This window comes from Hylobates moloch, unplaced genomic scaffold, assembly GCF_009828535.3.
Source record: "Hylobates moloch isolate HMO894 unplaced genomic scaffold, HMol_V3 SCAFFOLD_9, whole genome shotgun sequence".
Classification (NCBI taxonomy): domain Eukaryota; kingdom Metazoa; phylum Chordata; class Mammalia; order Primates; family Hylobatidae; genus Hylobates; species Hylobates moloch.
This window is the reverse complement of record NW_026652284.1, coordinates 15,880,371-15,905,563: the sequence shown is the minus strand read 5'-3', so window position 1 is coordinate 15,905,563 and position 25,193 is coordinate 15,880,371. Positions and strand designations below refer to the sequence as shown.

The 25,193-nt window shown below is 51.6% G+C and overlaps 1 protein-coding gene across 1 annotated transcript in view; it reads right to left on the bottom strand.

Moving 5' to 3' along the window:
* The window catches only part of PADI4 (peptidyl arginine deiminase 4), a 57,091-nt gene that overhangs the window by 8,853 nt on the left and 23,045 nt on the right, over positions 1-25,193 (bottom strand). Inside the window, exons 2-11 of the mRNA XM_032760982.2 lie at positions 24,767-24,947; positions 21,908-21,974; positions 19,692-19,759; positions 17,755-17,872; positions 15,790-15,915; positions 13,453-13,631; positions 13,172-13,275; positions 9,119-9,230; positions 7,170-7,277; positions 155-309 (exon numbers count right to left, since the gene is read on the bottom strand). Coding sequence (XP_032616873.1) covers positions 155-309; positions 7,170-7,277; positions 9,119-9,230; positions 13,172-13,275; positions 13,453-13,631; positions 15,790-15,915; positions 17,755-17,872; positions 19,692-19,759; positions 21,908-21,974; positions 24,767-24,947 — 1,218 coding nt within the window. The remainder of the gene's footprint in view (positions 1-154; positions 310-7,169; positions 7,278-9,118; positions 9,231-13,171; positions 13,276-13,452; positions 13,632-15,789; positions 15,916-17,754; positions 17,873-19,691; positions 19,760-21,907; positions 21,975-24,766; positions 24,948-25,193) is intronic.

Below are 25,193 nucleotides of genomic sequence, written 5' to 3'. Positions count from 1 at the left end.
TTCCTCACCCTGCACTTGGATTCCTCTCACACTCCCTCAAGTCTGTTGGGCTGTTTAGGGTCGGAAGCAGGAAGGCGAGGCTTCCACTCTGGCCTCTGCTTTTCCACGGCATCCCTGGGTCCTGGCTGCCCCTTCCAGTTACTCCCCTCCTTACCTGGGATAACAGCTGTCCCCGAAGAGAATCCTGCCCAATGGGTATTCCTTGCCTCTGACTGTGACTGGGGGGCTCACTTCCAGGTTCCCAAAGGAGTCCAGTCCACTGATACCGCCTGTTTGGGGCCCTCGAGTTACATAGCCAAAATCTGGACCCTGAGATATGAGAAGGGAGTGCCAAGAGTTAGAGGAATGAGGTCCCTGGTAAAGGGTCCGGGGGTCCAAGTTTAGAGATGAACTTGGGCACAGGAAGTAACTCAGTACCATCTGCAGCTGGTACATAGCAGGTGCTGTTATCACATGTGGAAGGTTAAAGGAATGTTGAGTTCATTCAACAGACAAGAAAAGGGACTAGCATTTGTTGGGTCCCTAATGCATGCCAGCTGCTTGGTAAACCTTAACTTGGGCATAAAACAAATCTGCAAAACATCATTTTTCCCCCTTAAGACAGAGTCTTGCTCTGTTGCCCAGGCTGGAGTACAGTGGTGTGATCTCAGCTCACTGCAACCTCCGCCTCTGGGTTCAAGCAATACTCCTCAGCCTCCTGAGTAGCTGGGACTACAGGCGCACCCCACCACGCCCAGCTAATGTTTGTATTTTTTTTTTTTAGTAGAGACAGATTTTTTTTTTTTTTTTTTAGTAGTTTCACCATGTTGGCCAGGCTAGTCTCGGATTCCTGACCTCAAGTGATCCGTCTGCCTCGACCTCCCAAAGTGCTGGGATTACAGGTATGAGCCACCACGCCCAGCCACATTTATTCTCTTAAAATTCTGGAGGCCAGAAGTGTGAAATCAGTTTCACTGGGCTTAATTAAGTCCAGGGATGGCAGAGCTGGTTCCTCCTGGAGGCCCTGAGGAAAGAATCTATTATATTTCCTTGTCTTTTTCAGCTTCTAATAGCCGCCTTAGCTGGCAGCCCCTTCTTCCACCTTCAAAGATCTCCAGCCTCTGCTTCCATCATCACAGGCCCTCCCACATTCCAGGATAAACCAGGATAATCACCCCATCACAAGATCCCTAATATAATCACATTCAGCAAAGTCCCTTTTACCATATAAGGAAACATCAGGTTCGGGGCGGGGGGGTTAGGATGTAGAGGGGCCATTATGCAATCCACCGCCCATCTCCCCTGCCTCCCAGGAGAGGGTACATCTAGCCTTCTACACATAGATGGTCCATTCCCTGGGGCTTCATGGGGGCCATGAACTCCCTGAGAGTAGACTCCAAATTGTGTGCCCAGGTGTGAGTTTCTGGGAAGATGAGTAGGTTTCAGTGAGGTCTTGATCTACAAATTTACTTCTTCACTGCAGTTTTGACATCCTGGGCTCAAACAATCCTCCTGCCTCAGCCACCCGAGTAGCTGGGCCCGAGTAGCTGGGACCACAGGTGCATGCCATCACGACCTGGCTAATTTTTAAAGTTGTTTTTTCCTGTAGAGATGGGGTCTCACTATGTTGCCCAGGCTGGTCTCAAACTCCTGGGCTCAATCTTCCTGCCTCGGCTTCCAGAGTGTTGGGATTATAGGTGTGAGCTACTGCGCCTGGCCCGATTCCACAAATTTAACAATCACACTTCCAGGTCCTCTCTCCACTTCTCTCTAAAACCCAGACCAACCTGCTTCCCCCGCCCATCAAAGCTTTCCTTGTCCAGGTTTCCATGATCACATGGCCATATCCCAAGTGCAATGCTCGGGCCTCACCTTCCCCTCAGAAGCACCTGAATCAGCTGGTCACGCCTGCGTTCTCCGCACACTTTCTGCCCTTGGCTTTCAGGACACCTGGTTCACCTCCAACCTCACTTGCCCCTTCAGTGGTCCTGCTGAGTCTCATGGAATTCCGTTCCCGAGCCACAACCCTCATGTTCCCATCTCTGGGCATCCCTTCCCTCCCAAACATCAGATGTATATCCAGGATCACCTGACTTCCCATTTGGATGTTGACCAATTATCTCCCACTTGCCTTAAACAGAACTTTGGGTCCCCTCTTCCCACCCCCTCATTCTCCATCAACCTGTTCCTCCCACAGTCCTCCCCTCCCAGGGGATGGTGCCTGCCACCCACAGAGGTCACAGCCTTGCTGTCAGCTTTGGCTTGCCTCTCTCATAGTGGGGGTCAGAATGTCCTGCTGGCTATGCCTTCCAGACATAGCCGGAATCTCATGGCTTCTCACCTCCTCCGGCCACACCCTGCCTGCACTCCCAGCATCCCTCACCTGCCCACTCCCTTCCCCCTTGCCTCTGCTCTCTTTACTCAACACACAGCAGGGCTTGTTCCCTTTTCTAACAAACCAGATCATAATCCTCCTCTGTTTAAGACCTTGTGATGATTCTCAGTTTCTAAACAAGCGGCCTTAACAGTAGCCAACAAGCCCAACCCCATCCAGTCATCCCGTCCCTTCCCCATCACCTCTGACCACAGCCTCTCCTACCACGCCCCATCTCCTCCCATCACCTCCCTGACCACCCCTGCTACCACCTCCCATCTCCTCCCTGACCACCCCTGCTACCACCTCCCATCTCCTCCCTGACCACCCCTGCTACCACCTCCCATCTCCTCCCTGACCACCCCTCCTACCACCTCCCATCTCCTCCCTGACCACCCCTCCTACCACCTCCCATCTCCTCCCTGACTGCCTCTTCTACCACCTCCCATCAGCTCTCTGATTGCCTCTCCTACGGCCTCCCATCACCTCTCTGACCACAGTCTCTCCTACCACCTCCCATCACCTCCCTGACCGCCACTCCTACCACCTCCTATCACCTCCCTGACCACCTCTTCTCCCACCTCCCATCACCTCCCTGACCACCTCTCCTACTGCCTCCCATCACCTCCCTGACCACCTTTTCTACCACCTCCTATCTCCTCCCTGACCGCCTCTCCTACTGCCTCCCATCAGCTCCCTGACTGCCTTTTCTACCACCTCCTATCTCCTCTCTGACTGCCTCTCCTCCTGGTTGCTCTGCTCCACCCCTCCAGGCCCTCTTGCTGTTCTGGAACACTCAAGGCATGCTCCTGCCCCAGGGCCTTTGCACTGGCTGTTTCACTGCCTACAACACTCTTCACCCAGACACCCACTCACATGGCCAACTCGCTCACCTCCCTCAAGCATCTGCTGCAAGGTCAGCTTCTCTGTGAAGCCCACCCTGACCATCCTATTTAAGAATGCAATCTTTTTTTTTTTTTTTTTTGAGAACAGGTCTCACTCCTATTGCCTATGCTGGAATGCATTGGTGTGATCATGGCTCACTGCAGCCTCACCCTTCAGGGTTCAAGGATCCTCCCACCTCAGCCTCCTAAGTAGCTGGAACTATAGGCATGCACCACCATGCCTGGCTTATTTTTATTTTTATTTTTATTTTTATTTTTTGTAGAGACAGGGTTTCACTATGGTGCCTAGGCTGGTCTCGAACTCCTGGGCTCAAGTAATCCACCAGCTTTGGCCTCCCAAAGTGCTGGGATTACTGGAATGAGCCACCAGGCTCGGCTTTAAGAATGTAACCTAGGCCAGGTGTGGTGGCTCACGCTTGTAATCCCAGCACTTTGGGAGGCCGAGGCGGGTGGATCACGAGGTCAGGAGATCGAGACCACGGTGAAACCCCGTCTCTACTAAAAATACAAAAAAAAATTAGCCGGGCATGGTGGCGGGCGCCTGTAGTCCCAGCTACTTGGAGAGGTTGAGGCAGGAGAATGGCGTGAACCCAGGAAGCGGAGCTTGCAGTGAGCCGAGATTGCACCACTGCACTCCAGCCTGGGCGACAGAGTGAGACTCCTTCTCAAAAAAAAAAAAAAAAGAATGTAACCTAATCCACTTTCCCTACCACACTGGCACCTGTGAGCCCCTCCATTCCGCTCTACTCTCACTTTTCCTGTAGCTCTTTTTTTTTTTTTTTTCCTCTGAGACAAGGTCCCATCTGTTGCCCAGACTGGAGTGCAGTGGTGCAATCATGACTCACTGCAGCCTTGACCTCTGGGCTCAAGTGATCCTCCCGCCTCAGCCTCTCTAGTAGTTGGGACTATGGGCATGCGTTACCATGCCTAGCTAATTAAAACAATTTTTTTTTTGTAGGGACAAGGTCTCATTATGTTGCCCAGTCTGGTCTCAAACTCCTGGGCTCAAACAATTCTCCCACCTTGGCCTTCCAAAGTGCTAGGATTACAGGCACGAGCCACCACACCCAGCACCTGTAGCTCTTGACATCACCTTCTAAGGAACCATATAACTGCTTTGCTCTATTCATCGTCTGCTGTCTGTCTCTGTGGGCCAGAATGTCCCCTCCGTGAGGTCAGGGACCTTGGTGTTGCTCCCTGTCATATCCCAAGTGCCTAGAACAAGGCCCGGCTGAGTATGTGTTCAAACAGTGTTTGATGAATGAATGTAAGTTCATCCACATCCCTGCCCTGGCTGTTGCTGTGAGAGGGGCTCAGTTATACAGCCTTCAGGCTTGGATTTCTGCAGGCAAATGAAGGCATGTCCATGGTCTGCAGAAGTGGCCCCCCAAGAGTGGGCTATGCGGGGGATGCTCATGGATGCCAGGTGCCTGAGGCACAACGTTGGAAAGCTGTTGCCCTTCTCATTTTCCTCCAGTCTTTTCTGGTTCCTCAGAAATTCAAGTTTCAGTGACGCAAACACATCCTTAACACCTGCTAATATCTCATTTTAACAACCAGAGAGCTGACCTCGAGCTCAGAGATGCTGCAGTCACTTGTAACGAGCTGGCTTTGGTAGCAGGATCTTGTTTCAGTTCTGTTTAACTTCACAGTTGCCTTCTGTCTGTGGGAAGTGCTGGTTTCCCATTGATGGTGGTGATAGAAAATTTACTGACGATGCTTACAGGAAGAACAACCACTGTGTGTGAAGCTTCGTGCCAGCTGCCCGATGGACAGCGTAAGGCATAACAGCCTCAGGCCCAGCAGCGCAGGCAACGAAAAGTAGATGAACGAGTCCATGATTTTAACAAAATACACTGAAGAAGTCAACAGGGGGCTGTAGTGGAGAAAGCTAGGAGTTGGGGTGGGAGTAGGGATCCCTCCTTCAGCATCAGGGAAGGCCTCACTGAGTAGGGAATAGAAGCTGAAACCTGAAGGCTGAGAAGCAGCCAGCCCCGTGAACAGGGAACAGCATTGCAAGCAGAGGGAACAGCATATGCAAAGACCATGAGAGGGGAAACGTTAGGCAAGCTTGAAGGACAGGAAGGAGGCCAGTGGAGGTGGGGCTGGGTAAGGGACAGCGAGAGTGGCCCACAGTGGTGCTGGAGAGGCAGGTGGGGCCAAAGCCTGGTGCCGAGTGTGACTTTATCTCCAATTATTTTCATTCTGAGTGATTTGTGTGTTTTGTTTGTTTGTTTGTTTGTTTGTTTGTTTTTTGACACAGTCTTGCCCTGTCACCCAGACTGGAATGCAGTGGTGCAATCTCGGCTCACTGCAACCTCTGCCTCCTGGGTTCAAGGGATTCTCCTGCCTCAGCCTCTTGAGTAGATGGGATTACAGGCACACGCCACCATGCCCAGCTAATTTTTGTGTTTTTAGTAGAGACGGGATTTCGCCATGTTGGCCACGCTGGTCTCGAACTTCTGACCTCAGGTGATCCGCCCTCCTCGGCCTCCCAAAGTGCTGGGATTACTGGTGTGAGCCACCACACCTGGCCTCATTCTGAGTGATTTGAGTCAGAGTACGCAGATGTGCTTAGCTGAGGGACCGGTACCGCTTGCCTTCATCCAAAGTTGTCTGTGGGAAAGGGGACAACAACGGTGCCGAGGTGTCCGTCTGTCCAGCAGGACTTGTGGCATCAGAAAATCTGGCTTTTGTTATACTTGGAGCATCCAAGTAGGAGACACAGCCACTGAACCAGGCAGGACTGAAAGCAGCGGAAAGAGGGCAAAGTCACAGTAGCAGCTGGCTGGTTCGCCCCAACGCTGTTGAAACAGGATGAACTTGACCCCATGGCTGAGTACACACTGTAAATCCAACAGCATCTCTGCATCTCCACCACTCGGCACGCACTGCTTGGCCAGGAGGAAGCGAGACTCAGGACAAGTTGTTGAGTTTAACTGAAGTTTCATTCTGAAGCCTTCTGTGTGGGCAGGGCCACTCTCCCTTCCCTTGGGGCACAGTACAGATGCTTGTCGGAAAGTCATTTGTCCTAGCAAACCTTGGACCCCACACTCCTTCCGTCATTTTCCCTGGGCACCTTGAGCCAAGGGGCTGCCAGGGCTCAGAGTGCAGGCCTGGGGTCTTCCTGGGAAAGCAGGGAGAGGGAGGCAGGGCGGGGAAGAGCATGCTCGCCAAGCCGGACCAGCCAGGTTTGAATTCCAACTTCTCCATCTGAGCCTCAGTTTCTTCTTCTATAAAATGGGCCTATTGATAGCATCTCCATAACAGTTTATCAAATTAAATGAGTCAGTGCGGGTAAAGAATGCAGCACTGGCTAACACACAACTCGTGTTCAATAAATGCAACTATTATTATTATTATTCTGTGCTGAGTTTGTATCAACCTGCCAGGCTAGTCAAGCATGAGTCAGCAATATGTCACTTCCCACCCCCACATGGACAGCCTCTGGCTGATAAAGTCACACCCAGGAAATGACCACTAATCCACTGATCCCAAGACCCCCCACATCCCAGATGGAGCACCTGAAGGCCAAACACCACCCATAAGACAGAGCCTCCAGCTGGGCGTTGGGAAAGATTCCACGCCTGGCCCCACCTCCGCCTTGCAGCAAGAGCTTCTTCAAGAGCACAAGGAGGTCCAAGCCTGAGCCACCTCCTCGGTAGGGTTACCTGGAGATCAAGCTGAGCTCACAGGTGACAAGGGTTTTGGGAAATGAAGAGCCAGATCTTATCTTGGTAATAACAAAAATAACAAGCCCTACCTACATGCGCCCACTTTGGCAGGAATTCCACCTGCTTGCACTGGGCTACTCAGCCACAGGCGCGGGCGGGGAAGACAGGCTAAAAGGAGGGCGTCTCAAGACAAGAGGGTTTCGGCAGCTGTGCCCCCTCCCCACCCCATGCAGGTACCATCACACGTTTGATGGGAAACTCCTTCAGGCCTCTGTTCCTTGGAGAGTCAAAGACCACAGGCAGCGTTTTGTGTGGGGCTTGGATGTAGCCGATCTCCATTTCATCCTGTGGGAGTGAGTGGAGAGGAGGCTGTTGCGTGTGCTACCTGGGTCTTGATGCCCGATGCCAGGATGGGGGCATGAAACCATCCACGCACTCTCACCCTTGCAGTCAAGGGCACATTCCTATGAGATGTTTGATCTCAGAGAAGGGGTTCAGAAAGCGGAGCTTATTGCCCCCTATTTGCCCAGTGCATGAGAGGCCATGAGCCTGCAGGAGTGCCTTTCCCTCCCACTCCTGGTGGTGCCTGGGCCAGTGCTGGGGACCCCTGGTGAGCAAAACTGAGACCCCTCCTCAACGTGAGAAAACAAGGGAGGCAGGCAGTGGGCACCAGGGTTAGGAGGTGATGAGGGGGTGAGGGGTTGAGGGGTCTGTGGGGACACAGAGGAGGGGCTCCTGATGCAGCTAGGATGGGCCAGAGAAGACCTGTTGGCGCCAGGGCTCCCTGCCTCCTCCCCAAAAGAGGGCAGATAAGACCCAGCCTGGGCCACTGGAGCAGGCAGGAGGAGCACGGGGAGGTTTCAGAAATGAATCTGCTGCAAATTCTGCCTCCGCAGGCTTGCATTCTAGCAGGCAGATGTGACGTTGGACATAATCACTACTATAAGTTACTATTAGGATGAACCAGACAAAAGTTCCACTTTTGCAAATCAAAAATGGTGCATATCATCAATTTCACACAGGTCAACCTGATATCAAAAAAATGGAATGGCGGCCAGGTGCAGTAACTCACACCTGTAAGCCCAGCACTTTGGGAGGCGGAGGTGGGTGGATCACCTGAGGTCAGGAGTTCGAGACCAGCCTGACCAACACGGAGAAACCCCATCTCTACTAAAAATACAAAATTAGCCAGGTGTGGTGGCACATGCCTGTAATCACAGCTGCTCGGGAGGCTGAAGCAGGAGACTCATTTGAACCCAGGAGGTGGAGGTTGTGGTGAGCCGAGATCGCGCCATTGCACTCCAGCCTGGGCAACAAGAGCGAAAAAAAAAAAAAAAAAGATGGAATGGCAAGAAAGGAAGAGAGGATGTTGTGTGGAGGTGAAAAGAAAGAGGGATGAATTCCTGCTGGGGGTGACAGGGGAAATTTATGGACGAGGAGCATTGGCGCTGGGATTCACTGGTATGGATTGGAGATGGGGGATGGGAATGGGGAGATGGGTCCAAGAGACAGCACCGCAGGGGTGCAGCATGGAAGGACAGAGTCCCGAGGCAAAGCAAGGCAGTGGTGGGGAGGGTCAGTGCTGCCCACCAAATGCCCACTGGCACTGCCCAGTGCCAGGCATTGGGGTGCTGGGCTGGATGAGGCCCAGTCTCAGTCCTTGGGGCACTCCTGGCATGATGGGTGGAGTGGCATGGAAACAGAGACTGGTAATCAGGTGTTTCCAGGCACAGTGGCAGGCTGGCCCCAGGGAAGGGAACCAGGCAGGCTGAGAGGGCCTGGAAACAGACTGAGCAGGAGGAGATGGGAGCCATGGAAAGTGCTGGAGCTGGGGTGTGACCTAGTTTGGTGGCTGAGCCCAAGATGGACAGCCTGGAGGGAGGACCACTTGAGGGGCTGGTTGAGCACCAATCTCCCGAGCTTCACATATTTCCCGAGGCCACCTGAGTGTTTTCAAGCAGGAAGGTGGCTTTCATCTTGGTGACTGCAGTGGGCCTGCAGTGGCCCACAGCAAACGTCAGACGAATCACTTTCTCAGGCCCAAGGACCTCTCAGGTTCCTACCTCCCTGTCCATCTAAGGAAGGGTGGCCAGTGAGGCACCAGGCTGAACCCCAGGAGCCTGGGTCCCCCAAGTGTCTCTTGGCCCTCAGGGACATTCACCCTGCCTGCTCCACAGGACACATACCTGCATCCACTGGTCATCCATGTTCTCCTCCTCGGGGCAGATGGTCAGCTTGCACTTGGCTTTCATGGCCAGAGTAGTCACTGACTTCAGGAAGTCCTCATTGTCAAAAATACTAGAGAGAGCAGAAAAGCAGCTCCTTAGTGCTCTGGATTTTGAAGCTCAGCCTGGAAGGATGTGGAGGGACACACAGGTGCTCAGGGGTCACCTGTGGCCTGAACAGAGGCTCTTGGCATGTCCAGTCCATCTGCTCTTAGCAGGCATTAGCTCATGGAATCCATCTAACAAGTTATGAGGCAGGAACTAGTGGGTACCCCGTCCACCCGTGTATTAGTCCGTTTTCATGCTGCTGATAAAGACATACTTGAGGCCGGGCACGGTGGCTCACGCTTGTAATCCCAGCACTTTGGGAGACCGAGGCGGGCGGATCACGAGGTCAGGAGATCGAGACCATGGTGAAACCCCGTCTCTACTAAAAATACAAAAAAATTAGCCGGGCGTAGTGGCGGGCGCCTGTAGTCCCAGCTACTTGGAGAGGCTGAGGCAGGAGAATGGCGTGAACCCGGGAGGCGGAGCTTGCAGTGAGCCGAGATTGCGCCACTGCACTCCAGCCTGGGTGACAGAGCGAGACTCCGTCTCAAAAAAAAAAAAAAAAAAAAAAAAAAGACATACTTGAGACTGGGAACGAAAAGAGGTTTAATTGGACTTACAGTTCCACATGGCTGGGGAGGCCATGGCGGGAGGCAAAAGGCACTTCTTACATGGCGGTGGCAAGAGGAAATGAGGAAGAAGCAAAAGGAGAAACCCCTGATAAAACCATCAGATCTCATGAGACTTACTCACTATCATGAGAACAGTATGGGAGAAACCGCCGCCATGATTCAGATTATCTCCCACTGGGTCACTCCCACAACACTTGGGAATTATGGGAGTACATTTCAAGATGAGATTTGGGTGGGGACGCAGAGCCAAAGCATATCATCCTGCCCCTGGCCCCTCCAAATCTCATATCCTCACATTTCAAAACCAATCATGCCTTCCCAACAGTCCCCCAAAGTCTTAACTCATTTCAGCATTAACCCAAAAGTTCACAATCCAAAGTCTCTTCTGAGACAGGGCAAGTCCCTTCCTCCTATGAGCCTGCAAAATCAAAAGCAAGCTAATTACTTCCTAGATACGATGGGGGTACAGGTGTTGGGTAAATACAACCGTTCCAAATGGGAGAAATTGGCCAAAATGAGGGGGTTACAGGGCCCATGCAAGTCCAAAATCCAGCAGGGCAGTCAAATTTTAAAGCTCCAAAATGATCTTTGACTCCAGGTCTCACATCCAGGTCATGCTGACACAAGAGGTGGGTTCCCATGGTCTTGGGCAGTTCCGCCCCTGTGGCTTTGCAGGGTATAGCCTCCCTCATGGGAAGCCAGTTTCACAGGCTGGTGTTGAGTGTCTGTGGCTTTTCCAGGCACACAGTGCAAGCCGTCAGTGGATCTATCCTTCTGGGGTCTGGAGGACAGTGGCCCTCTTCTCACAGCTCCACTACTTGGCGTCCCAGTAGGGACTCTGTGTGGGGGTTCCCACCCCACATTTCTCTGCTGCACCACCCTAGCAGAGGATCTCCATGAGAACCCCACCCCTGCAGCAAACTTCTGCCTGGACATCCAGGCGTTTCCACACATCTTCGGAAATCAAGGCAGACGTTCTGAAACCCCAATTCTTGACTTCTGTGCACTTGTAGGCTCAACACCATGTGGAAGCTGCCAAGGCTTGGGGCTTGCACCCTCTGAAGCCACAGCCTGAGCTCTATGCTGGCCCCTTTTAGCCAAGGCTGGAGAAGCTGGGATGCAGGGCACCAAGTCCCTGGGCTGCACATAGCACAGGGACCCTGGGCCTGGCCCACGAAACCATTTTCTTCTAGGCCTCTGGGCCTGTGACGGGAGGGGCGGCCGTGAAGACCTCTGACATGCCCTGGAGACATTTTCCCCATTGCCTTGTGGCTTAACATTAAGCTCCTTGTTACTTATGCAGATTTCTGCAGCTGGCTTGAATTTCTTCTCAGAAAACGAGATTTTCTTTTCGATTACATTGTCAGGCTGCAACTTTTCTGAACTTTTATGCTCTGCTTCCCTTTTAAAACTGGATGTCTTTAACAGCACCCAAGTCACATCTTGAATGCCTTGCTGCTTAGAAATTTCTTCTGCCAGATACCCTAAATCATCTCTTTCAAGTTCAAAGTTCCACAAATCTCTAGGGCAGGGACAAAATGCCACCAGTCTCTTTGCTAAAACATAACAAGAGTCACCTTTGCTCCAGTTCCCAACAAGTTCCTCATCTCCATCTGAGACCATCTCAGTCTGGATTTCATTGTTCCTATCATTATCAGTATTTTTGTCAAAGCCATTCAACAAGGCTCTAGAAAGTTCCAAACTTTCCCACATTTTCCTGTCTTCTTCTGAACCCTCCAAACCGTTCCAACCTCTGTCTGTTACCCAGTTCCAAAGTTGCTTCCACATTTTGGGTATCTTTTCAGCAACGCCCCCCTCTACTGGTATCAATTAGTCCATTTTCATGCTGCTGATAAAAACATACCTGAGACTAGGAAGAAAAAGAGGTTTAATTGGACTTACACTTCCACATGGCTGGGAACACCATGGTGTGAGGCGAAAGGCACTTCTTACATGACGGCGGCAAGAGAAAATGAGGAAGATGCAAAAGCAGAAACCCCTGATAAAACCATCAGATCTCATGAGACTTCTTCACTACCATGAGAACAGTATGGGGCAAACCACCTCCATGATTCAAATTATCTCCCACCAGGTCCCTCCCAGAACACGTGGGAATTACGGGGGTATAATTCAAGATGAGATTTGGGTGGGGACACAGAGCCAAACCATATCAACCTGGGAGAAGACAGAATATGAGTTCACTGTTCAAGGTCACACCACCTGGAACAGTGCTGGGATTGGAATACAGCCCTCACTGGATTCTGGCCTGCATCCTGTCCACCAGGTTACCCTCTTACTCTTCTGCCCCTGAAGCAATCAGAAGAGGGGAGGAGAGAGTCTCCTGAGACCCTGGCACACTTGTCAGGGGCTCTCAGACTGCAGGAAGATTGCCTGGGCCTCCCCAAAATGCAGATGGGCCCCGTCCCCAGGGATAAGACCCAGCAGCTCACAGACAGCCAGAAAGGTGCATTTTATTTAATTTTAATTTAATTTAATTTTTTATTTTTATTATTTTTCTTTTTCTCGAGATGGAGTCTTGCTCTGTCGCGCAGGCTAGAGTGCAATGGTGCGATCTCGGCTCACTGCAACCTAGGCCTCCCGGGTTCAAGTGATTCTCCTGCCTCAGCCTCCCGAGTAGCTGGGATTACAGGCACATGACACTACACCCAGCTAATTTTTTGTATTTTTAGTAGAGACAGAGTTTCACCACGTTGGCCAGGCTGGTTATTTTATTTTTGAGATGGAGTCTTGCTCTGTTGCCCAGGCTGGAGTGCAGTGGCGCAATCTCAGCTCACTGCAACCTCCGCCTCCAGGGTTCAAGCAATTCTCGTGCCTCGGCCTCCTGAGTAGCTGGATTACAGGCATGCACCACCACGCCTGACCAATTTTTGTATTTTTTAGTAGAGACGGGGTTTCACCATGTTGGCTGGGCTGATCTCAAACTTCTGACCTCAAGTGATCCACCTGCCTCGGCCTCCCAAATTGCTGGGGTTACAGGCATAAGCCACCGTGCCCAGCCCAGAAAGGTGCATTTTAAATGAGTTCCCAGGAGTTTCTGGTACACGAGGTCCGTTGGCCACACTCTACAGGCCCCTGGGAGCTAACGTAGCCTCAGCTGCATCAGGGCAGGACAGAGGCAATGACAACAACGGCAAGGAACCTCCCTGCCTTTTTAGAGCCCCCAACAAGCAGCAGGCTCTCAGTGGGCAGAGGAGGGGTGACTGCTTTTCCCATCACACAGTGAGTGCTGCGGATGGAACTCAGGCTCTTTGTTGCTGGCCCAGGGCTCCTCCTGAGGTGTCTGGGCCCACCCCAGCACCCCAGGGCCTCTCACCTGCACGCGTACACCTCCTGCGGGGGCTGGGTGTTGGGGGTCATGATCCAGGGCGCCACGCGGAAGACCACGCTGTCTTGGAACACCACAGCCTCGGGGAGCTCCTGCGGAGGAGGGGGTAAGGGGAGGGAGGGGCTATCACCACCAACAGGGCCCAGCACCTACCACTTCCCGCAGCTGTTTGGAGTCCCCCTGCCCAGCTGGGCTCTGTACCCCCTTCCCCAGCCAGGCCACTGCCCGGAAGCCCAGGCCCCCAACGCAGGGCTGCCTTCTCGGCCTACCAGGTTGGACGTGTCCAACATGGAGACGGTGAAGGTAATGAGCCCGGGGAAGTCGGTGTCCGGGAAAGCGAGGGCCTCCACGTAGAAGTCCATGTTGTGCTTTCCACCGGGGACCGTCAGGTAGTGAGAGGGCCGCTTGGGACCCAGGACTACGCTGCACCTGGAGGACAGTCTGCCCCCTAGGAGAGAGGCAGGGGAGACTCAGGTTGCGTCCTCACTTCTGAAGACCTTTCCTCCTCTCTCCAGTGCTCCCCAGATGCCTTTCCCAGGGTCACCACATGTCACCATCAGAGAACCCCTTGCAGCCAAATCTGGCCAGTCCCCTTCGGAGAAAAGGACCGAAGTCCCAGCTGGGCCACTGCTTCCTGGCTGAAGTCCTGGAAGGGTGTGGCAGGGGTGACTGAGCCATTCCAAACTTTACAGGAAGTCCAGTATACACCATTCCTTCACTCATTCCTGAGCATCTGCTCTAGCCAGATGTCAGCAGGGGACAGAGGCACAGCAGGGGACCAGGGAGACAGAGTCACTGTCCTCCTATCCTCACCCCCAGAGAGTGCACAGTCTTACGGGTGAGTAGGGAGAAGCAGAGATCATGAAAATAGCAGACGGCTGTGATAGAGGGAATCCCTGAGGACTTCCTGGAGGAGGTGATGCCTGGGTGGAGGCAATAAGTTGACCTGTCACCAAATCAGTGTCAGTTTAATCACTTTAAGAATGAAACAGGCCAGGTGCGGTGGCTTACACCTGTAATCCCAGCACCTTGGGAGGCCGAGGCAGGAGGATCACAAGGTCAGGAGATCGAGACCAGCCTGGCCAACATGGTGAAACTCCATCTCTACTAAAAACACAAAAAAATTAGCCAGGCATTGTGGCGGACACCTATAATCCCAGCTATTCGGGAGGCTGAGGCAGGAGAATCGCTTGAACCCAGGAGGTGGAGGTTGCAGTGAGTTGAGATCGCGCCACTGCACTCCAGCCTGGCGACAGAGACAGACTCCGTCTCAAAAAAAAAAGAAAGAAAGAAAGAAAGAAACAGAGGCTGGGCGTGGTGCCTGTAATCCTAGTGCTTGGGGAGGCTGAGGCAAGTGGATCATTTGAGGTCAGGAGTTCGAGACCAGTCTGGCCAACCTGGTGAAATCCCATCTCTACTAAAAATACAAAAATTAGCTGGATGTGGTGGCACATGCTTGTAACCTCAGCCACTGGGGAGGCTGAGGCAGGAGAATCGCTGGAACCCAGGAGGTGGAGGCTGCAGTGAGCCGAGATGGCACCACTGCACTCCAGCCGGGGCAACAGAGTGAGACTCTCTCAAAAAAAAAAAAAAAAATTAAAAAAAAAAACATGGAATAGGCCAGGCAGAATGATCAGGATCAGAATGATTGTCAGACCCCTGCAAAAAAAAACCCTCCAATGGCGTTCTCCATCTCCTTCTGTCCAGAAGCCAAAGTCAATATATGCCTACCTGACCTCCCCCTTCCCCTCTGCGCTGTCTCTTCCACCCTCATCCCCCAGTTTAACCCTTGCACATTCCACCCCAGCTGCACTAGCCTCCCTGCATTCCTCCAAACCACAGGCATGAGCTCACCTCAGGGCCCACGCACTTGCTGCTCCCTCTGCCTGGAACACCCTTCCCCTAGGTGTCTTCCTGGCTGTTCCTGTATCTCCCTCTGCTCATGTGGCACCTCATGGGGGACACCTTCCCTGGCCACCCTCTCTCCACACACCCCCAACTCCACTCCTCACTCCACATCCCCTTCCCTGCCGCATTCTTCTACATAGCATGTCACAGCGTTGGACACACTAGGTGTTTTATGTAATTATTTTACCTATAGTTCTCCCAGCCACTAAGATGAAAGCAACACGAGGGCAGGGACTTGGTCACAGTTGTGGCTCTGTGCCCCGTTCCTGGGACCAACCTGGCACCTACTTAGTTGCAGGTGCTCGTGGGTCACTGAGAAGTTCCTGATGTCTCTGATTAGCAGGATGTTGCAGAACAAATGATTACATGCCACATGCCGTCAGCTTGCACTCAAAGTCTATAACCAGGAGGTGTGTGTGTGTGTGTGTGTGTGTGTGTGTGTGTGTGTGTGTGTGTGTTTGTGTGTGAGAGAGAGAGAGAGAGAGAGAAAAGCAGGGAGAAATAACCAGTCATTTTGTCTGTGTCCTCCATCTAGAAGGTAGTAGACGAGATGTTGTCTGTCTTGCCCACTGCTGTGTCTGCTGTTCTTAGAACTCGGCACATAGTAGGTGCTCAGGATTTATCTGCCACACAGCTGTATGACGGGATTGTGCCCCGTTGGCCAGGGCAGGAGGGGAACACAGATGGGGATGACTTACGTGTGGCCTGAAACACCCTCACTTTGTCCATCTCAGACCTGGCCACGTGGAGCACCAGTGTATGCTTGGTGAAGAAGTCCTTGGGGGTCTTCGTGCTCAGGGTCATCAGGGACATGTCCTGCAGGTCTGGGATGAGAAGGGCATTGCCTGAGTCACAGGCCCTTGAGACCACTGCTCGTTTCCCATAGCCACCTCCTGGTGGAGCCTCACACCCCACCGCTCCCCTGAGACCTCCCTTTACCATGTTGCCTGGTTTTCTTTTCTTTATGCTATTCTGAGTCTTTAAATGATGGTTTTCATTTTGGAATGAGAGCTCATTAAGGTTTTGGTCTCCTCCCACTAGGATGAGCTGGGGATGTAACCTCAGCAAAGCGGGGACCACATTTATTAATATTTTGTTCCTTGCAACGTTTCCTGAATCTTGAACCTAGAAAGCTGAGAACTCCCTAGAACAATGACCAGCAGGCGGCAGGTGCTCAGCTGAGATTTGTGCAGTGAACGAGTGAAAGGTTTCTGTGCTGGTCCCAAGCAAGAAGTGTAGTTTGTGAACCAACTTGAACAATAGCCAAGAAGGGGTAGAGGGTGGGGAGAGTGAAGAGATGGTTCCCGAGGGACTGACTGATAGCCAAGGGCTTAAAGGCTTTGGGGTCAATTTGGTTTGAATCTGGGATCAAGGTGGGCTTGGGAAAGGGATTTCAGCTTTCTCTGCCTTTGTTTCCTCATCACTAAGACAGGGGCAAGGGTTGTACCCACCATAGAACTGTTGTGAAGATAAAGTGAAGTGATACACAGTGCTTATACCAGCTCTTGGCACCCCGGGAGTGCCCACAAAGGGTAGCTGTTGTGATTATTACTGCATGCCAGGCACTGTACAGAGACTGCCCCCTGGCATCGGGCCAGGCCAACTACATGCAACTTGAAAATACTCCCATTTCAAGGCCGGGCGCGGTGGCTCACGCTTGTAATCCCAGCACTTTAGGAGGCCGAGGCGGGCGGATCACGAGGTCAGGAGATCGAGACCACAGTGAAACCCCGTCTCTACTAAAAATACAAAAAATTAGCCGGGCGTGGTGGCGGGCTTCTGTAGTCCCAGCTACTCGGAGAGGCTGAGGCAGGAGAATGTCATGAACCCGGGAGGCGGAGCTTGCAGTGAGCCGAGATTGCGCCACTGCACTCCAGCCTGGGCGACAGAGCGAGACACCGTCTCAAAAAAAAAAAAAAAAAAAAAAAGAAAATACTCCCATTTCTGTGTTATTCTAAGAGCACCCCAGGAAGGCCTGCCAGCCCAAGCCCCTTAGCACCTTCCTCCAGCGCAGGTGGATAATGTGTCCTGACTTCAACCCCAGAGCCACCCCCTTAGCAGCCCAGAGGTTTGCCTGCAGAGATCCTGCATCCCCCACCATCCTCATGCCCCTAAACCTGCTCCAGTGTTGGGACGTCTGGGGTTCAAACCCCGAGTCTGCTACGTATCAGTGCTGTGACCTTGGGCAAATTGCTTAAGTTCCCCATGCCTTGGTTTTCCTATCTATAAAGGTTTGTGTTGGAAGATCACATGAGTTAATCATTCCAAAGTGCTCAGAGTCGTGCCCGGCCTATGGCAGAGGTCTCAGGGGCTGCTCTGATATGAGTTTGGGAATGAGAAGCTTTCATTTCGAAGGATTTCAGGCTCCAGGTTTGACCTAAGAGCATTTAGGTTGGGCAGCAGGGTGGGGCATGGAAACTGGGGCCTGTAGGAGGCATCAGGAGACAGCACTGGCCTCAGCTCTTCCCTGACCGCTGTGTGAGCTTGGGGAGGTCACTTGCCCGCTGAGGGCCTTTGCCCATTGCTTCACCTATAAAACAGACATGCCAACAAGAACATGCTTTCAATGACCCTTATTTCAGAGGGCCGTCACCGGGTTCCGGCCATGTGGGCAAAAGGGCTTTATAAAAAGCCCTTCCCATTAGCTAGCAAATGCTCTTTACCTTTGCTGTCAAGCACTTCATCATCCTCGCAGTCCATGGCAGAAGATTCGAGATTGTCTCTGTCACAGTTCACCAGCAGGATGGCACCCTGTCCACCAGGGCCCCAGGTCCAGGTCCTCTGGACACCAGCAGGGAAGAGTCATGCTTAGAAACTAGCATAGAGCCCTGCAACTCTTGGAAGAGGCATAGCAACTCCCCATCACCTCTTTTTAAAAATTTATTTATTTATTTATTTATTTATTTATTTATTTATTTATTTATTTATTTTTTGAGACGGAGTCTCCCTCTGCCGCCAGGCTGGAGTGCAGTGGCGGGATCTTGCCTCACTGCAACTTCCGCCTCCCGGGTTCAAGTGATTCTCCTGCTCAGCCTCCTGAGTAGCTGGTACTATAGGCGCGTGCCACCACACCTGGCTAATTTTTGTATTTTTAGTAGAGACGGGGTTTCATCATGTTGGCCAGGATGGTCTCAATCTCTTGACCTCATGATCCACCCTCCTCGGCCTCCCAAAGTGCTGGGATTACAGGTGTGAGCCACCGCGCCCGGCCCCCACCACCTCTTTAACCCAGTGCAGTTTACACGTCTTGCTCCCACATCAATTAATTATTTGATCTCAGGAGTGGATTTTTGCCCTTTACTCCAAAAGTCACAACCAAATTCACCCAAAACACAATTCATCCATTTAAAAAAAGGAGCCCAAGACAGTCACATGGATTTTAACAGCTTTTAAGAAATGTTGGCCGGGTGCGGTGGCTCACACCTGTAATCCCAGCACTTTGGGAGGCTGAGGCAGGCAGATCACCTGAGGTCAGGAGTTCAAGACCAGCCTGGCCAACATGGCGAAACCCCATCTCTACTAAAAACACAAAAATTAGCTGGGCGTAGAGGCATGCACCTGTAATTGCAGCTACTTGGGAGGGTGAGGTAGGAGAATCGCTTGAACCCGGGAGGCAGAGGTTGCGGTGAACCTCCACTGCACTCCAGCCTGGGAGACAGAGCATGACTCCATCTCGAAAAATAAATAAATAAATAAAATGTTGAGCTTGACAAACCAAATGCAGCTAAACATGTACGTCAAGATTCTAATCTAAATAGTTACTATTATGTGAACTCTTAATTACTCATTCAGCAAAGTGTGGTACTATTCTTAGCAGCTAGTTAATATCTGTCCAGAGATTAAAGCACATTAAGCAGCCCCACCCTATAGGGATCTAATAGTGATGGCGCCTCCCTTTGCGGGAGAGCGTTTGCCCCGGGAAATGACTGCATTTCGGGAGGGATACAGGGACAGATTCTACTCCTAGAGTTGTAATTTTTCTTCCCACTTTTGCTGACCCCACAAAGGATCTTCATCTTTTTACAGGGCACAGCCCCCAGTGCACACCAGCATAAAATGGTGCAGGCCGTTCTGGGGTTTCAGATTTACCTGCAGACTCTGGTTTAAGACAGCGTTCACCTGCCCTTTCTGCACATCCCATCACCCTATCTTTCCACAACACACCCTCTCTCTCCCCACCTGGCTCTTTCCCGCCTCTCTCCATGCCATTTCTTCCTTTCTCTGCTATTCCCCATGTAGACAGCTCTGCAGAAATCTCTCCCATTATCAGCTATAGAGCATGGAATAGGGAGTTTTTGAGCCAGAGTCGAGACCTGCCCACGAATTTCCTCTCTGCTGTGTATTAACTGGGTGACTCAGTAGCGTTTCCAGTTTGTAGGATAACACATCTGAACCCATAATTGGTGAAAATCTGATTTTGTAAAATAGATGGGAAATACATAAACCAAAATATTAATGGTGATGCTAATTTTCTTTCTGTTTTTTTTTAAACAGTTAACATGGAATACGTGAGACAGACCAGCATTTACCCCATCACCACAAGGGGGCGCCCGGGGAGAATCCAGCAGAACTAGGAAAGGAGCGTTTGGGTGAGCGGTACCTGATCGTTCACAGCTCTGGTTGGCTTCACTTTGCCGGTGCGGGTGATGTCTGCGCACAGGGAGATTTCTGAAATCCCGTCAAGTAAGAGGAGAGGGTTGGTGGGGGTCCGGGGTTGGGGCACCCAGCCTGGCCCCCAATGGGCAGGTCCTTTCCCCAGGGGACTGTGTGCACCCATAGTGGGAGCCCCTCTTCCTGTCCTTCAGAGGAGACACAGGTTCAAGACATCCCTCCTCCATGGCCCCCAGGAAGTCTGGCTACAGTTCGGACAGCAGAGCTGGGGCCTCTGACCATACCTGTTCCCCTTCAGCAGGGCCACAACTGTGATGTCCACCAGACCCTGCACGTCTGGCCACCCCGAGGGATTTTGGAAGGAATTCCCAACCACCACAATGAGAGGTTCGATGTGAAGCCCCTGCAGGCGCACCCCGCCAGGCTCTTGAAAGACTCTGGCCCCAGCCCTCAGTGGCCTTGGGATGGAGGACCCAGCGGTGACACCAGCCCCACCGGCTCTTCATGACATGTGTTGTGACTGTATCTGGGGACAAATTGCAACCCTGAACATGCCCCCACTCTGTCCAAATGGCTTGACTGAGAAAGCAAACATTTGTTTGTAAATCCTTCCTCCCTCATCTGAATGTATGACCGCAAGGTCATTCCAATAAAATAGATCCGTGTGCCCCACAGCATCATATGGTGACCCTTGTCCCACATAAGGCTGACCCAGAGAGCTTCTAAACATATTCATAGCCACATCTTAGTTAGGGCCAGGGAAGCATTGTCCTTTCGTGGCCTGGACTTCCTGACTCCTTCACCAACCAATTGCATGACCCTGGACAGGTCTGTTTAGCTCTTGGGCGTCAGTTTCCTCATCTGTAAAATGGGATAATAATAATACCAATTTCACTGGATTGCTGTAAGGATTAAATGTAAAATCTTAGCACAATGCCTGGCAATCGCGTAAGTGCAGTAGTATTATTATTTAAATATGCATTAATGAATGAAGTGCATTAATGAAACGAAACCTGAAGATTCTATATGCTACATATTATACATATATGTGTGTGTGTATATATATTTTGTAGTTTTTGAGACTGGGTCTCACTCTGTCACCCAGGCTGGAGTGCAGTGGCACAATCATGTAGTCTTGACCTTCTGGGCTCGAGCAATCCTCCCACATCAGTCTCTTGAGTAGCTGGGACTACAGGCACATGCCACCTTGCTCAGCTATTTTTTAAATTTTTTCTAGAGACAGGATCTCACTATGGTGCCCAGCCTGGTCTCAAACTCCTGGGCTCAAGCGATCCTCCCGCCTCTGCCTTCCAAAGCGCTGGGATTGCAGGTGTGAGCCACGATGTCTGGCTGCTACTTATATGTTTAATACACATAATGATACTAATCATGATATTATTGTTCAAAATGAGGTCAAGTTTAAGAATGGATTTTATTTAAGGAAGAACATTACATAAATATGAGTATAAGTGGATCATTGATATGGCAGAAATGGTGAAGATGAGATATAAATAATGGAATTTGGGGAACACTGTCTATATTCTTGTATAAGACAGTGTCATTATCTACTTTTTGTTATAGATATTTGAGATACCAAAAAGGAATAGAGGGCCAGGCGCAGTGGTTCATGCCAGTAATCCCAGCACTTTGGGAGCCTGAGGCAGGCAGATCACCTGAGGTCAGAAGTTCGAGACCAGCCTGGCCAACATGGTGAAACCCCATCTCTACTAAAAATACAAAAATTAGCCAGGCGTGGTGGCGTGCGCCTGTAGTCCCAGCTACTAGGGACGCTGAGGCAGGAGGATCGCTTGAACCTGGGAGACGCAGGTTGCAGTGAGCCGAGATCACCCCATTGCACTCCAGCCTGGGTGACAGAGTGAGACTCCATCTCAAAAAAAAAAAAAAATTAATGGAGATGCATATATTGAAACTCCATGTTCCTACTTCCTAACTTGAGAAGCAAAATGTTAAGATATAATTAAAGTTCCCCACACCACCACTCCCACATTGTATTTCTTTGTGGTTCACTGACTAGGGATGGAATATTTCTGAACTCCCAGATGTCTGACTGGCTAGAAACCATGCTTTTTCTCTGCTCAGTCTAAAATAAGCCCCAGGTCTGGTCTCTGCTACAGAGACATCCTGCAGGGATTAGGAGGTGGGTAGGGGATGAGACGGCACTCTAGGATCCTGGTTGTCACTTACCCACCCCGGTGAGGTAGAGTAGAGCTTTGACTGGTGGAGTCTTGGGTCCGTAGTATGAAATCTGAACCTATGGGAGAGCAGATCACTAATGACTTCTCTTAGTCATTCAACAAACACCCACTGGACTCCTCCTATGTGCCAGCTCAGGGTAGGGCACTGGGGAGACAAAGATGGGCAAGAACTGGTCCTAGCCTGTAAGGAGTGGCCCCATCCGATGGGAATGGAGGGAAAGCAAAAAGCTTGAATGACTGGTGCTACAGAAGAGCGTCCTGTGGGGGCCCAGCAATGGAGACACTCTGCCTGGCAGGGTTGTTTGTGAAGGAGTGTGATTTGAGGTAGATTTGGGAAAGGGAGTAGGGGCCTAGTAGCTGGAGATGGGGCAGAAGAGGCGCTAGAAGGAGAGAGCTGATCATAAGCCACAGAACGGACTCTGGCAAGCAGAAGGGATCAAGGAAAGACCTGAAGAACCAGACCCTGGAAAGGCCGGGTCCTGGGGGATCTGGGGAGCAGGAGCTTTGAGTGGGTGGAGGTTTTTTCAGGAAGAGATGAGAAAACACCAATCTGCCGTGCCCAATGTTCGGAAATCCTAGGAGAACACCTCGGATTGGCCAGAGGAGGGTGGAGCATCTGGGTTGACACATCCAAGCAAAATGGCGGTGGGGAGTTTCCAAAGCAGAGCCAAAGAGCTGCCACCAGAGGAAGAGGATCCTGAGGGGCCATACGGAGGTGCTCGCACCTGTCCTGTAGACAGTGGAAATCCAGGAAAACGCCATGGCCATTATGGCCTCTGCCTGGACCACGGTGTCAGCCTTCTGTCTGGTCTCCCTGCCTCCCACCCACTCCTTAGATCCGTCTACTTGCTAGGCCACAGCCAGTGGGATCTTTCTAAAGTACAAATGCTGTCTTGTTATCCGCTGGCTGAAAACTTTTTGTTGGCTTCCTGTTGTTCACAGAAAATGAGATCCCTGATACCAAACTCTTCAAACTGACTCCTTCACCTCCTGCTCTACCTTTCTTGCCATACAGAACTTCCTCAGTTTCCCCAACATGTGTCTCACCCTTTTCTCATCCAGAGAGTGCACATAAGCTGCCCCTCTGCATCAAGCTCTCTCCTCTCTCCTGCTTTTAGGTGGGTAGTTTGTGTCTTCCTTCAGCTTGCTGCTTCTTTCAGGAAGCCTTCCCTGACCACCCCTTCCTCAGCCTGCCTGGATAGTCAAGCTCTGTGTTCCCCCCAGGGAGAAGCCTACTTGGCTGGTTCTGCTGGGAACAAGTGGCTATTGGCCCAGAGATCTGTGGGAACCCCAGAGGGTCCTGTTGAGCCCATCTACAGGCAAAGGGGGTGTGGTAGGTGGAATGGTGGTCCCCCAAAAAGATACATCTATATCTTAATCCCTGGAACTTGTCGATGTGATTTCATTTGGAAAAAAAGTATTTGCAGATCTAAGTTGAGGATCTTGAGACCAGATGCGGTGGCTCACGCCTGTAATCCTAGCACTTTGGGAGTCCGAGGTGAGCGGATCACTTCAGGTCAGGAGTTTGAGACCAGCCTGACCAACATGGCGAAACCCCGTCTCTACTAAAGAAAATATAAAAATTAGCTGGGTGTGGTGGCGAGTGCCGGCAATCCCAGCTACTTGGGAGGCTGAGGCAGGAGAATCGTTTGAACCCAGGAGGTGGAGGTTGCAGTGAGTTGAGATTGCGCCACTGCAGTCCAGCCTGGGTGACAGAGTGAGACTCTGTCTCAAAAAAAAAAAAAAAAAAAAAAAAAAGGATCTTGAGATGAGGAGATCACCCTGGACCATCCAGTTGGGCCCCAAATCCCATGGCAAGTGCCCTTATGAGAGAGGCAGAGGGGGATTCCACAGAGAAGGGGCAGAGGCGGTGTGACCATGGAAGCAGACTGGAGTGATACAGCCACAAGTCAGACTGCTGACAGCCCCCAGAAGCTGGAAGAGGCAAATAATTATTCTCCCCTGGAGCCTCCAGAAAAATATGGCCCTGCTGGCACCTTGACCTCCGACTTGTGAACCCCAGAACAGTAAGAGGATACCTTTCTGTTGTTTTAAGCAAACCATGGTGATTTTCTTTCTTTTCTTTTTTTGAAACGGAGTTTCTTTCACCAGGCTGGAGTGCAGTGGCACGATCTTGGCTCACTGCAACCTCCCCCTCCCGGGTTCAAGTGATTCTTCTGCCTCAGACTCCTGAGTAGCTGGGATTACAGGCGCTCGCCACTACGCCCAGCTAATTTTTGTATTTTTAGTAGAGATAGGGTTTCACTATGTTGGCCAGGCTGGTCTCAAACTCCTGACCTCAGGTGATCCACCCACCTCAGCCTTCCAAAGTGCTGGGATTATAGGTGTGAGCCACCGTGCCCGGCCACCATGGTGATTTTCTATACCAGACACAGGAAACCGATCCAGGAGCATGGACCAGTGTCCCTTGGGGCTACCTGTCTGTGGCCTCCATAGAACTCAGCATCATTTGCAATTGTTTGTTTGCCAGTAGATTCTCTGATGCCTCCATTCATAGGTTGTAAGCCCCATGAGGGCTGCACCCTCAGCTGTGTTATTCATTTCTGGATTCCCAGTGCCTGGCAGTGTCTAGCAGTGTCTGGCATGTGTTAGATACTAATTAAAGATTTGCTGAATAGAGTTTAATCTAAACCCTGACCTCCATGAACCCCTGGTAGCCGTATATTAATGTCCCCAAGGACACTACGGCTGGAAGAAGCCATCACGAGCTCTTCTACAGGGCAAGAGGCTCTGCCAGGTTGGTGCTGTGGATCACGGCAGGACAGAGTGTGAGTGGCTGCCCTGCTGAAGTCCATCCACACTGCCACCCCACAGCTATGACACTCACCTTCTGGTCACCTGTGCTACTACTGGCCGCTTTCATCTTCAGGGTCACCTCTGCCCCAGGGTCCAGGGGCCATGTGGAGGAACCTGTGGAATTCTTCTTGGCTGGAGGGCTGTGGGCAATATCCACGACCACCCCTGGGGAGGCGTTGATGCTGAAGGACGTGCAGTCCTCAGGGGCAGAGCTGTGGACAAGACACATGGGAAAGCAGCGGATGCAGTGAGGAGGGGCTGGGCCGGCCATGGCTCTCCCAGCATTTCTCCTTGTGATGGTTAATATTAGGTGTCGGCTTGTTTGGACTGAAAGATGCAAAGTATTGTTTCTGGAGGTATCTGTGAGGGTGTTGCCAGAGGAGGTTGGCATTTGAGTCAGGGGACTAGGAGAGAAAGACCCACCCTCAGTGTGGGTGGGCACCGTCTAGTCGGCTGCC